This window comes from Manis javanica, chromosome 8 (assembly GCF_040802235.1).
Source record: "Manis javanica isolate MJ-LG chromosome 8, MJ_LKY, whole genome shotgun sequence".
Classification (NCBI taxonomy): domain Eukaryota; kingdom Metazoa; phylum Chordata; class Mammalia; order Pholidota; family Manidae; genus Manis; species Manis javanica.
Genome location: NC_133163.1, coordinates 26,126,784 through 26,140,873, shown reverse-complemented (window position 1 = coordinate 26,140,873; position 14,090 = coordinate 26,126,784). Strand labels below are relative to the sequence as shown.

The 14,090-nt window shown below is 40.5% G+C and overlaps 1 protein-coding gene across 18 annotated transcripts in view; it reads left to right on the top strand.

The window, feature by feature from the left end:
- The window catches only part of TTLL5 (tubulin tyrosine ligase like 5), a 414,761-nt gene that overhangs the window by 30,780 nt on the left and 369,891 nt on the right, over positions 1–14,090 (top strand). For 17 of the 18 annotated variants that reach the window (XM_073242102.1, XM_073242099.1, XM_073242106.1 and 14 more), the window contains 3 exons: positions 52–134; positions 6,426–6,495; positions 6,943–7,027. In XM_073242102.1, coding sequence (XP_073098203.1) covers positions 52–134; positions 6,426–6,495; positions 6,943–7,027 — 238 coding nt within the window. The remainder of the gene's footprint in view (positions 1–51; positions 135–6,425; positions 6,496–6,942; positions 7,028–14,090) is intronic. The other variant, XM_037023471.2, reaches the window with a different exon arrangement.

Here is a 14,090-nt window from a genome sequence, read left to right as displayed (position 1 = left end):
TTCTCTCCCAATATATATATGTATTTTTTTATCTCCCAATATTTTGAGCAGATTCCTATTCAAAGGACCGGGGACCTTGGATAGTAAAACCAGTGGCCTCTTCTAGGGGGCGGGGCGTCTACCTGATCAGCAATGTAAGTATGCAGCCGAGGGCATCTCTCTCCTTGTTGCTTCTTCTCTGCTGCTCCCTTTTATCCAGCTGCTAACCTGGTTCCTTCCCACTGGGAGCAGGTGTTCCCTTCTGAAATCTGCACTCAGAAGTGTGAATTGAGGGTGATATGAGTCGGCTGCTGTTCATCTTTCTGGCAGTAAACTCCTCTCACGCCAGCAGTTACTATATGGCTAAAAAGAGACTTGATCAAATTTTAGGGGAGGGCATCCTTTGGTGTCAGCAGAGAGAGGCACACTGTCATGTTGATTTCCCAGTGCTAAGCATTAACTGTCAGCTATACTGTACATTCAGTTTTTACCATGAGCCCAGAAGATCATGAAGGAAATTAATTTGGTGCGGCATCCTTGCTGCTCTTCCTTCCTTCCTTCTCTCCTCCCCTTTCCTCCTCATCCTCTAATTTTTTCCAAAAGTCATTCATATCTTGATGCTTTGCAAAATCCACATTAAAAGTTGCTTTTAAATCAAGTACATATACACAGTAAATAAAATCCCAACCACAGGCCCACTCTCTAGAACAGTGGTAAGTGATCTGATATAGTTGTTTGGTTTCTTTTTTTCTTAACTTTGCTCTGTGTTTGTGAATTCCCAAACATTTAATTGTTGCTTAATGGTTGCAGTTTGCCTGCTGGTCTTTTTGAGGATCCCCACTGAGATTTTAAAAGTTCTTTTCTGATCCATTAATTTTCTTTGGATTGTCTTTTTTTCATGGTGATGGGTTTTCTCAATTTCCGTGACTTTGGGTGTTGAGTTATGTTTATGAACAAAAGATTACACCAAAATGGCCAGCTAGCCAGCTGACCTGGGTTTCCCCTCCTGTTGTGCAGGACTGATTCCCTAAACAGCTTCTCCCTGGACTGAGTGTGAGTTTTGCACGAGGACAAGCACATTGACTATTGGGCTGCACCTTAGGTGGATGAGGGTGAGGAGTGTGCCTCTTCCTTGCCCTTTGCCAAAAAGGCCTTATTGTGAATATAGAGGAAGATGTGGGTGATTTCCCTTGTGGGTAAGGCTGCCTTTCCTCCCCTTTGTGTCTGTTGTAGGGGCGGAGTGGCCCCAAGTTCTACTCTTTGGTCTGATCTTTGCAATCACACAAAATGTCCTCCCCCAGAGTGTCATCATTCAGTTTTATCCTGAGGCTGAAGCTTGGGGTGTTGGAGGAGGCCACTGGCCTCCCTGTTCCCAGTGCTGTTTGTGCATTAAGGATCTGGTTCTTGTTCTTTGGCCCACTTCTGCCCCTCAGGTTTGTTCACTACCAGCTTGGGACTTCTCCGAGGCCTCCTTGGGAAGTGCACCCTCACCTCGGATGTTTTGGGCTGAGGCTTCCTCTGCTGCCTTCTCTCAACCTGATCCCATCTGCTTGCTATCTTTCGGGATTTCCATACACTTTTGATCTGTTGTTGGCTCCTTTAACTGTTTTCTAGCCTTATTGTCATTCATTCTTTTAAAAATATCTTCTGTGCCCTTACACTGGGACTCTGAAAGGGAAGAGAGGGAGGTAGATATGTTGTGTGTGTGGTCAGTACTCCAACCTTAAATTCCCCAATTCTCTTTTTACATGGTCTGAGCTGTGTTCTATACATGCAGAAACTAACTTTCTCAAAGGTCTTTCATACTGGAAACACCCTTAAGTTCAATCTGGACCAAGAACTGTACAGTAAACACTGATGGCCAGACCTTTTGTGCTGAAATCTAGGATCTGCTTCTGATACAGCAACTACTACAGCCCCAGACCCAGGCTACAAGTCCTGGTACCTGGCTCTGGGTCACCCTGGAGGCCTTTTGCCCTGGGACTCTTGTGACACTAGGCCTTGGTCATATGCCTTGGATCTCTCTTGTCTGTGTTCTGACCTTGGCATGGATGCTCCTGTCCAACAGCTTTTCCTTCAGCTCCATGCCAGCAGCTCCAGTGTTGTTTGAATCTCATAGACGGCACTAGTTTGGGTTGCATTTCAGCTGCCAAATGGAATTGCTATTGAAAGTCATCTGTGGTACAAGTTTGCTTTTTATTTTCTTAGACATGAGTCAAAAAGAATAGGATCTATTCCCAGCTCATCTGGGACTTTTTTCTTTTGGAATGCTCTTTTGCCATAGTGATTTGTTGTTTTGAAACCGACAACTTAAAGAAAAGAAAAGCTAAACTTTCCTCATTGGGACTGAGAACCCCATGCTCTAACTCTTCCCTGGATGCCGAGTCTCATAAAGGGGGTGACAAGTCTTTAGAGAATGCACTTGGCAGGCCCCCCTTCTCCCTCCCACCTCTCCCTGGCTGAATCCCTAGAGACCCCCTGCATAGATCAAAGTACTTGGCAGGACCCTTTGCCTCCCTCCTTCCCCTCAGTGGAGCTTTGGAATGACTCTGATTCTTTGAGGTATTTGGTGGAGGTGCCAGACAGAAGCCTGGGAAGATGCCAGCAGGCACCAGGGGAGCTGGCAGCATGTGGGCATAATGGGAAAATATTCCCATTTCACTCCAAAACTGGCATTTTATCACCTTTTACCCAGACCTACAAACCGTGTAGTTAATTCTCTCCTCTCCCTCCTTTTACAAAAGGCCTAGCCATCCCCTCTTTTCCATACCTGGATCCTTTCCCATGGAATATGTGACCCATTAGCCAACTGGATGAAGTAACTCTTTCCGAGGCTGACGCCTGCTTTCCTTTTAGGTTTGAGGGGCAGGGGGAGGAGAGCTCAGATGGAGGGTCTGTGAGTAGCACTGATGTGAGGGGGTGAGGTACACTGGGGGGGTGGGCAGAGTTAGGTGTGGGGGCCAAATGAAAACATCTTTCCCTGTCTTTCCCTTGGGAGTAAGAGAGCCCTTATTAAAAATACCTAGTAACAGTCATGACCTTTTGGAAAATATCTCGCAAATAGCAACTTTTACCATTACACGAACAGGAGAAAGGATAGGAAAAGCATCACTTTTATGTAATACTAAAGAGAGAAGTGTGAGAATAATGGAAGCATCTAGACTGATTGACTAGCGTGGTCCCTTAATAATGTGCTCTTTAGAAATAGCGCATCTGAGCATAAAGGAACAAAGTTGTGGTTGCTCCAGTTCCTTCAGTAACCGTGACTAAATGCCATATTTTCCCAATTTGGTATATTCACATCAAGGAGGGGAAAGATCTGGTGTCTTCTGATGAAGGTATGAATTTGATTATGGGAGTCAAATTTAGGCATCCTTGTCTTGCACATTATCCATGGTAAAAACAGTATTTTCCCTGAGATTTTGAAGTACCAGAAGAGTATTTAGGTCACTCTATTCACTCCCCATATCTGTGAGCATAATTCTATATAGTTGTCTTGTTCTTCTTTGTTTATATGTTGTTATCTATGGGCTCTCTATTTTTTTCTCATTTTCAACAAATACTGAGGAGGGTGTCCCTGCTGTGTGCCAGGTGCTGCCACTCTTTGAAACCTTTTGAGGAATAGGGACTATCTCCTAATTCTTTCATGTCCTCATCCTAACAGTGCACTGCCCCGAATACAGTGGCATGTGGCATGCCATGATGAATGCTGAGCTGTGGAACAAAGTATATAGCACCACATAGATGCTGTTGAGTTTGCTGTAATAATAACTGTTCTTTCTCAAGTGTTTAATATGTGCCTTCCAAATATAAACTAATTTAGCCTTTATAAGAACCCATGAGATGGTTACCATTTTTCATTATTTCCTTAGTGGTAAAGAATTTAACTCAGGTCTCACTGATTCTAGAGCATACACTTTTAACCATTGTGCCACTCTACTTTACAGTAGTGCTTCAGATACTATGAACTTTAATCTTAAAGTCCAGTTAGAAAAATGGATGTGTTTCCAACTTTTCCAACAATTCAGACTCTTGCTTTAGCACCCTTTGGAGGGCAATTTGAGCTTGAAATTGAAATCATTTAAACTGAGTCAATTGTGGATTGATGTAAAGGAAATAGACTTAAAGATATCAAACAGCCTTCATTATTTGCTATGGTAAGAAACTGTACCCAACGATTCTTTTCTTCTATGAACTTACAATTTAATTCTTCATACAGGTACAGGTAGAAAATGAGAGGTACAGACCATTGAACAAATATTAAAGTTACCTAAATAATGTAAGAGATTATGTTATACATAATTTAAAGGACAGATGTGTATGATGAGGAAGGGAAGAGAGGAAATGGGCAAGGACGTTAGGTGTGTCATGGAGTGAAGACCGTTACCAGTGTTTTCTGGGTCAAAGGAAAGCTGGGTAGTCATTTATCTATGGTAGCCTGTAGGTGTTACTCAGTAGGAAGAGACTGTAATTGTTTAATTTTAGGTTTGAAACACAGCCTCCAACTTTGTACTGTGATTGCATCCATTCTTTCACACTAAGCTGACTCAAATGGGAGATAGTACTTGTGAGAAACTAGTTGAGAACTCTAAGGGAGTCAGGAAATGGTGTGGGTGATCAAGGCCATGAGTATGCATCAGTCCTGATGTCATCATGCCCATGTGATGCATAGAGATGGAGTGGGAAAGTTGTGCTGTGAGTTTGAGATAGTAACAGTGGGAAATGAGAGGAGAATCTCATTATCTTGATTCTGAAATTGCGCATTGTGGTCGTGTATAATGTTATGGGTCACAAAATTAACCTTGTTTTATGATAACTGTAGTGTTTGGGATAACAAATGCAGTTTTATAGAAACACCTTTTGAATTAGGGGGACAATTTCTGTAGGTCAGAACTTTGGGGAAGGATATGAATAGTGCTTAAGAGTTAAGCCTCTGATGCAGACTGCCCAGGCTTAAATGCTGTTCTATCATTTATTATATGTGTGACTTTGAGCAGATTCCTAACCCTCTCTGACCCTCCTCATTTATAATATTTGGATGGTGATATACCTATCTCATGGAGTTAGGTAAGGATTAAATGAGAGTTAAAACAGTACTTCGCATGTAACAAATGTTCAGTATATTTATTAAATTTTATTTTTTTCAGCAAATGTTAGTTTTTTCTGTTGCTATTACTGTAGCTATTATCATCACAGTTACTGTTATAGACACTTCTCTTTTGGGGTCCTTTTGTCCTGTGTGGGTTATGGTGACTTCCAGCTGATTTCTCTGTCTAAATCTAATCTCACATAGTCTTGTTCTAGGCCATATATTTTAATCTTACTATTTACTTAATCAAGAATTCACACTAATTTCCTGCTTCCCACCATGTTCAGTCTAAACTCCCCTTGCCAGGGGTTCAGATCCCTTCGCCAGTGGGGTGTCTCCCTCCTGATGGCCTAATCATACCCTTCTTTATTTACCAGTTCAGTCTTTTAGCCCCAGGTCAATGAATCTGCCTGCTTTCCTTTCTACTGGGCTTGCTGCTGTCTTCCTCCACCTGCCTCCTGTCCTTTCTGCCATGTGCTCGATAGCTTTCAGTGCTCACTCCTCACCTACTTTTCTAGGACAAGCCTTTCCTGACCGGACCCTGCCAACTGGTCTGCAGTGCTTTGTGACGTCACATCTTGTACTCGCGGATAGGCTGCTTTGTTTTCTTTTAAATTATATATTTTACTGTCCCTCTACCTAAATAGTGAATTCTTGGGAGTTGGGACTGACTTAGGCTCTGTGCGGGCAGGGATTGTATCTGTTTTCCTCATCACTGTATTCCCGGTGCCTTCTGTATTATCCAACAATACGCATAATTATTTATTGTGGCAGCAACATTTTTTATTGAAAAAAATCTTAAAAGATTTAGTTAAGTCTTTACATACGACGGCATAACAAGTACCATGGAGTGAAACAATGAAATATCTACCCCTTTTCACTTGGGAAATGCTAGGATCCATTGCAGAAAGATCTGGAAGTTCTCTAAGCAACTTGATGAAACCTTCATTTAAGAATAATAGCAGTATTTAAAAATTTCTATCATACTTTATATTTGGGAGGAAGCAAGTTTTAATTTATTTTTTAAGTGGCTTTTATTTTCTTGGAATGTATTTAGTGTCATGTACAAAATGATATGTAAAAGTAGTTAATGACTAAAGATGTTTAGGTCTCTTTATTATGTGAGAGGTACTGTGTAAATTAATTTTCACCCCCTTTGTAATTGGATACCCACAGTGTTTATTGTAGGGGGATGTTATGTGGTCAATTGAATATATGGGTGGCTCAGAGGGAAATTTTTCTTAGAGTTTTAGTTTTCTGCATCATTATTCCTAAAAGGTTAAGAATTTTGCTCCCTTATTGTAAGTTAGGATTCCTTTGCATTCCTGTCCCTTGATTCTTTCTCTTTACTTAATAGCCAAACCAGATTTCCCTGGAAGAGAACATCCTGGTCTCCCGTTACATTAACAACCCCCTGCTCATAGATGGTGAGTTATGATTAGGCTCTTGACTGGATTGGGTTAGATCTTGCTAATTTTGAAACATTTTCATAGTCTTCTCTAGTAAGCCTTTATTAAGCTAGTGTGAAATTCTTGATAACCAGAGATGAGGCTGTTTCCTTATCCACCGGAAAATGAAATTTTGAAGATGAAATGAGATAATAAAAAAGTGTTGTACAGGTTTTACAATGTGTATAACAGCTGTAGAGAGTACATATATATAAATTCTCTCTTCCTCTCTTATTACATATATTACATATGTCTTTGAAATGTGTAATTATTATTTATCCTCAAAGGCAAGATGTGTGGGCAGTGTGTCTTTTGCGGGGAGAGGACTGTTCCTTCTTTCATGTTTCTTTGTTACATTGTCTTGTTCATTCATAACAGAAAACAAATGAATTTAGTTTACCCTGTGAATCCATTTTTTTCCTCTAGATTTCAAGTTTGATGTGCGCCTCTATGTGCTTGTAACTTCCTATGATCCTCTTGTCATCTATCTCTATGAAGAAGGATTGGCTAGGTAAGAGGCTTTTGGTAGAGGGAGTATTATTAGCATGGACCCACTAAGTGTGTTTACATCAGGCCGTTTTTTCTGTTATGTTCAACTCAGGAAAACAGAGTGCACAGAGATGGGCTGCAGATTGCAGAAACCAGTCTCACTTGTATGTCCATACATATGAACAAGCAGTGAGTGCGAACACCCACCTTTCCCAGCAGGGACCCATGATCACATTGTATTTTCATGCAGTGGCAATTATTAGGAAGATGCTAAGGTATTAAGATAATTTGCCATTGTTCATCACAGTTGATCTAGAAAGAAAGAACAAAAAAATTCCCATTTATTTACCTGTTACATACAAGACATTAATTTTAATGCTCACAACAACCTTATAGAGTTGATGGACTTTGCAACTGAGGAGACTGAGGCTCAGAGAGGTAAGGGAACTTGTGGTCACTTTTCTGAGCTGTCCAGCTGGCTGCTCATGGAGTGGGAATGTGACCTCAAGGATCTGACTCCAGAGCGCAAGCCTGAGCTGTTTCCTGTTCTCTTGTATTTAGGAGACATTAGTGGCTTCTTTTCTTCTTTTTCACCTGCAAGTAATATACTTTATGATAGTCATATATACATGATTCTTTGTTTTCTTGGGGTACTTTATAAGTTCTAAAGTAATGTGACATTTACAAAATTAAGATTGAGTTATAAACAATTTGACATTTCCTTTCCCATATCCACAGAATTTTATAGGTGACAATGTTTTGCATAGACCCTTTAACTTGTTTCAAATAAGTAACCTTGCTGTTGCTTGTGTTCTTCCCCCCTCCAAAATATACATACATACATGCATATATATATATATATATATATATATATGTATATATGTTAAACCAACTAGCTCATCTTGATGTTCCTTTCATGTACAATGGCCTTATAAAGCATGGCAGTGTAGGAGGTGGTTTGTATCTAAGCAGTAATGACAAGCTAAAAAGCATGGTCTGCATGTTTCTGTGTTTTAGAAAATGCACATTGAAGACAGGAAATACCAAAGTTAAAAGAAGCCTACCTATTTAAGTTTAGGTGCTTTGACACATTTTGTACTCGGATGACTGTTATTTCAGAATATTATTTCATATACCTAAATTTTTTGACGCATCTTGTGACTAACATCAGAGGGTGAGATAGGGCTAGCCAGATCCTAGCTGGTTGAGCTGTGCCTTCCCTGCACCTCTAGGTGGCAGCGACAGCATTTATAAGCCTTATTATATTCTTAACTAAGGTTTATAAATTTGAGTTTGAATCCTTGGAGCACCAGAGGATACTGAAGCCCCCTTATTCTGGCATCTTGTTCCTTGAACATTAAGAAGGGGAAAATTAAAACATTTTTCAGTTTTTAGGTAAAGTAGTGAACCAGGCATCTGAGCACAAATTGACTGCTAGCTCTAATCAGATTTCTGCACTGTTTGTAGACGATGTGCTCTCATACTTTGAGGTACAGGTTTAAAAGCCATATAGTACCTCAAAGAAAAGGAAGGTAAAATATACTCCTTACTTCTGCTTGGCTGTATCCAGTGCTGAGGGGTCTCCATTTTGTAATTTGAGGTGTGAACTTACCCTCTTGTGTGTGGCGAGCCTCTCCGTTCTCCTTCCCTCATATTCACCCACACTTGTCTCCTGTGACCCTCTCAGGACTCATTATGCCCTGTAACACAATGGACCTCTCACATGGGAAAAAGACTTTAGGGTTACACTCCCTGTTTCTTAAAGATGTCATACCAGCATGTTTTGCATATTATTCCAAAGACATTACACCTACGATATTAGTAGCCCTCTCTGTTGGTAAAATTTAGCTTGGTTTTAAGACCTCAGTGGTTCAGACATGAAATGAGAGCAATACTAGTTCTTATTATAGAATTTACTACAGATATGCAAGTGCTTTTGCTACTGGAAGTTAAAATCCCCTGAAGTGACTAACTCTATTTTCTTGTCTTCAGCAGGAACCAAGTATGTATGTATCTTAAAAAGGATGCTTTTTGTCAGAATAATTTGGAAAATAGCTTTTTAAAAACTCAGGACAAAAAAAAATGTGAATTTTCAGGGCCTTCAGACCAATATAGGTGGATATAAAAACTTTACAAAAGGACTGTACATCATGACAGGCTATTAGCCAGAGTCCCACGAGGGTACATGGCTCCGCACAATAACTTCCATGTGCCCAAGTTCCTGTGTCTTAACTCACTGTGTATCTTGGCATTCATCTGCTTCTTTTTAATCCTCAGAATCCACTCAACTGTGTCACTACGTTCAACAATAGTCTGTAGCCCCTCCAGATCTGCAGCCTCTTGTAATCTTGGATCAAGTGTGTTTTATGTAGACGTTACTGAAGATAATCAGTTTGGGATGATATCACTAGGCCATTTTATTTTGATGCTCAACAAGGAAAACCATGGTCTTTCCTAAAGAGACAGAACTGGCAGCAAATATAATTGGTTTCTTTCTTTAGAAAAGAAGTGTCTGTTCCTGTTTCACTTCTGTTTTGGTCCTTAAATTAATACTTAGGTGACAGAAAGATGAAGTTCATTTCAGAAGACAGTTTTATGAAATAAATATTTTGTGTAAATTCTTTACCTTCTTAAACTTCCTAAAGAAGAGGACCTCTTAAATAGTTGCTTTCTAGATTAGTAATTTCAGTGTCTTTGTTGTTTTATTAACATAGGAAGTAGGAAAACTCTTATTTTCCTTACATGTGGACAAAATATTGAGACGTTTAAAAAAATTCTTTCTGGTATTTGGGGTCCAGCGTTTTGCCCCAGAGGTCCACCCAACTTTTGAGTTTTATGGGTATGTTGCTACTTTGCACCAGCAGGGGACACCCAGTATCCAGAAAGGGGTATCGTCCTCTACCAAAATGGTGTAGATTCTTTTTCCTCTCAGAGGTAGAATCCAAAAAGACTTTGTCCTGGATTTTACAGTTTTAGGTGGATCCAATATGTGGTCTGAATGATTTGACGAGGCCTTTTTGAGACGGAGCTAATAGCCAAATGTTCACTGAAACAGGAAAAATAAAAAGTTAAAAAAAAATTGAGCTAAAAACCAAATGCATTGTCAAAGACCCAAGGTAGGTAGCTCTAGCAACGCCGGGGAAATGAAGATGCCCATCCAGGGACCTGGGAGAGCTCCACCCACACCGTGGAGGTGGAGGGAGGACCCTGAGGTCCCCGGCAGGGCCTGCCTTTTTTCTGTCTCAGCCGTATTGCTCAGTGGAAATTCAGAAGACCCCAAAGTGTGTGCAAGGCTTTCCCTCCCTCCCCACCCCCCATTCCTTCTTCAGTAGCCTTCCTTGCTAATTAACACTGGCTCCGCAGGGATATTTACCTTTTCTCTGCTGGATTCCTGCGGTTTTGAAGGAATTCAGGTACTTGTTGGTTGCCAAGGAATTTAGATTACCTCACAGGCTGCACACTGTCCAGAATCTGCCGCAGCAGCAAGAGGCGGGGAAGAGACACCAACAAGGGGTAGTAAACCCTCTCCAGCCTCATTGTCACCCTCCCTGGCAGGCCTTTGCTGTTTGTGAGGTTTGAGTCATTTCTGGCTCTAAAGACAGGGGATCAGGCTGGTAATCCCCTCCCAGACGGCTCTGTAAGGCGCTGCCTAGTCACTGCAGCACTTGGGCAGTCTCCCGGCTGCAGCTGGTTGACAGCAGATCAGAGAGCTCTTGGGCCTCTTGTTCTCTTCCCTAAGCTTTTTCTGGGTCAGGCGAGGATGAAACCCGGTGGCTCCTGGCACAGCTGCCTGAGGTGCTGTCTCTTCATCCTCTAGGCTTTTCTGGCTTTGAATGGCTACACCTGCTAAAGATAACTCACGTGCCACAGCCAGGGTATCTTCAGGACTGGCCTCTTCCCTCTGCATGTAGGTTTGTAGTGAATGTAAGAATCAAAGTGGGGGCGGGGAGAGCAATTGTCCTGCCTCTGGGCTATCTGTGACTCTGACCAAGGTGTCCTCATGTTAGAAGAACAAAATAGTTTTTGGTTGAGGAAGAAGAATTTAAAAGATCCCAATGACTCTCTGTGCTTTCCTTCCCATTTTATTTCCTTGTTGGTGAAGTGGCTGGAAAAGTAACTCGGTACAGCTTCCTGTAGTCCTTATCAAGCACCTACTTACTATATGTCTAACACCAGAATCCTTCCTTCACACAGACACTCAAGAATTTTAGACAGATTATTACCATTGTCTTGATTCTCATGAGAAGCTTTAGACAGCAAAAAGGAAATGTAGCTTTTAAGAATTTATTGTTAGACTAAAGATACTCCATATATGTTTCAGTGTGGTTAAAAAAAATAAAGGGCATATAGTTCTGTATTCATCAGGCTGCAAAATAGTACCTAGCATTTCAGATTTGGCAAAGAAAGTGGAGCCCTCCTCTTTTTTTTGGCTTTAAAGTCAAGGCTATGAAATTCTGTCGTGAGAGCTTTTCCTAAATCTTGATTTCATTAAGAGGAAGGTTCAAGACTCAGTTCATCACGTAAATTTCAGTATGTGTTAAGATAAGTACTTACAAACTTTGTGCTGGGGGTACATAACAGAGAATCAGCTCTTTCGGGTTGTTTCTAATAAATAAATTATGGTGGGTAGTTAGGGGATAGGTGAAACAGGTGAAGGGGATGAAGAGGTACAAGCTTCCAGTTATAAAATAAATAAGTCATGGGGATGAAGGGCACAGCATAGGAAATATAGTCAATAATATAGTAAGTTGGTACGGTTGCAGAGGATAACTACACTTAGCATAGTGAGCATTTTGTAGTGCATATTACAGGTCGAATGACCATGTTATACACCTGAAACTATTATGCTGTATGTCAATGATACTTCAATTAAAAATATATATATTGTGTTGAAGGTTTCAGACCTACGTAAGTTGAAATTTGATATGTGAAGGTCTAAACAGTCACAAACTTCAATGCCTTCAAGGACATTCACTGAAGAAGCAGGCCAGGTGGAGACTAGAGAACTGGTGATAACATGTCCCACATAAAGGGCATTAAGTATTCAGTGCTAGCAAGTCACTGATACTTGCTGGTATTAGGGTCTGAATGTCTGTGTCCCCCGCAAGTTCATCTGTTGATATCCTAACCCCCAAGGTGATGGTATTAAGAGGTGTGGCCTGAGGGGTGATTAAGTGATGAGGTTAGAGCCCTCATGAATGGCCCTTTTGTAAAAAAGAACCCAGAGAGATTCCTCACCCCTTCCACCATTTGAGGACACAGCAAGAAGGTGCCATCTATCTGCATCTTGATCTTGGACTCCTGAACTGTGAGAAATAAATTTCTCTTGTCTAAAAGCTGCACACTTTATGGTATTTTTTATTATAGCAGCCCAAATGGACTAAGACACCTGGTATTGCCAGATCTTCTGGTTTTTGGAGAGAGGCTGAAATCTAGAATTTTTATTAAGAAACTTACCTTTGTTTTTAGACTTAATTTTGAAGCCATTTCACACATATAGGAAAGCTATAAAAACAGTATGAAGATTTGCCTTTTACCTTTCATCTAGAGACTTGCATTCAAATTTTGCCAATTGTCCAAATAATATTTTTGTAACAAAAAGGATCCGATCCAGGATCTGCATGTTATATTTAGTTATGTCTCTTTAGTCTCCTTCAGTCTGGAACATTTCCTCAGTCTTCCTTTGGTTTCATGACCGTAGCACTTTTGAAGATTATAGGACAGTCATTTTATAGACTGTCCCTCGGTTTGTCTGATATTTTCTTATGATTAGACTCAGGTAATGTATTTTGGCCAGAATGCCACAGAAGTGATGCTGGATTCTCACTGCATTGTATCTTATGGCACCTGATAACTTTTGAGTGGTGTTTGACCACTTGATTAAGGTGGTGTCTGCCACATTTTTCCCCTGTAAAGTTACTTCAGTATCTTATGAGGAGATACTTTGAGACCATGTAAAAATCTCAATCCTCATCTCATTTTTAATCAACAATTTTAATATCCATTGGTGTTTCTTTTCTGAATGAATTACTGCTATGATGGTTGCTGAATGATGATTTTCTAATTCCATTATTCCTTTTAATTTTTATTATTTGGCATTTTATTTCAAGGAAGAACTTCCTCTTCTTTCCATTTATTTATTTATTTGTTTGTTTATACCAATGTGGATTTAAGAATTCCTATCTTATTTAATGGGCTATAATCCTATAGTACCATGATTTATTTTGATGCTTACATTGTCCCAGATTTGGCCAAGGGAGCCCTTTTAAGCTGGCTCTTATGTCCCTTCAACTTTCCCTTCATTTTTGAGCACAAAATGTTTCAGGTTCGTCTTGTTTTCCCTTTGCCCCAGCCCTGGCATCAACCATTCTCTCCTAGGAGTGTGGGTTGTTTTTAATGGAGAATAGTGTTTAGAAATCAAGATCCAGGTGCTAGAGGTGCTCATTGTTCAGGTGTGTCTGTGTTCTCAGGTCCTGGCAATGGATAGACCTAGGAACTGTGTGTATGTACTTGCACATACACATTTACCTGTATTTATTTCTATCTCTATATCCCTATAGTGAAAAGGAGGAGTTCATCTAATACCTCCAATTCTAGTTCAGAACTACAGGGTTCATTCTAGCCTTTTCCCTTCCATATTTTTCATCTCTCTTTTCCAACAGTGAGAAATCTGACTCCCATTATCTTCAACATATTCATTTGTTTACTCAGTTCCCTTGTATGTAGCCAATCTCCTGACCTCCCAGGCCAGCGCCTTACTCAGATACCCTTCTTGTGTGGACTTTGACCCCACAAAGAGGTCAAAATTTTAAATACTGGCCGCCACCCTGCTTGGATAACCTCCTTGTAGAGTCTCTGGGCTGCCTTTCCATCCTGTCCACCATCTTCCTCACATGGACCCTAGTTTTCGCTGGGCCGCTGGGAAGAATGTTTAAATGTTGGCCAATAATTCAAGTTTTAAAAAAATACCTTTGCGGGTTAATCTGAACTTGGTAATAGGCTAGATCTGAAACTAATGTGACCTCTGGTCTAGACCATAAAAAGAAAATGTTGAAAAATGGTGATCCAGAGATGAATATGGTCTG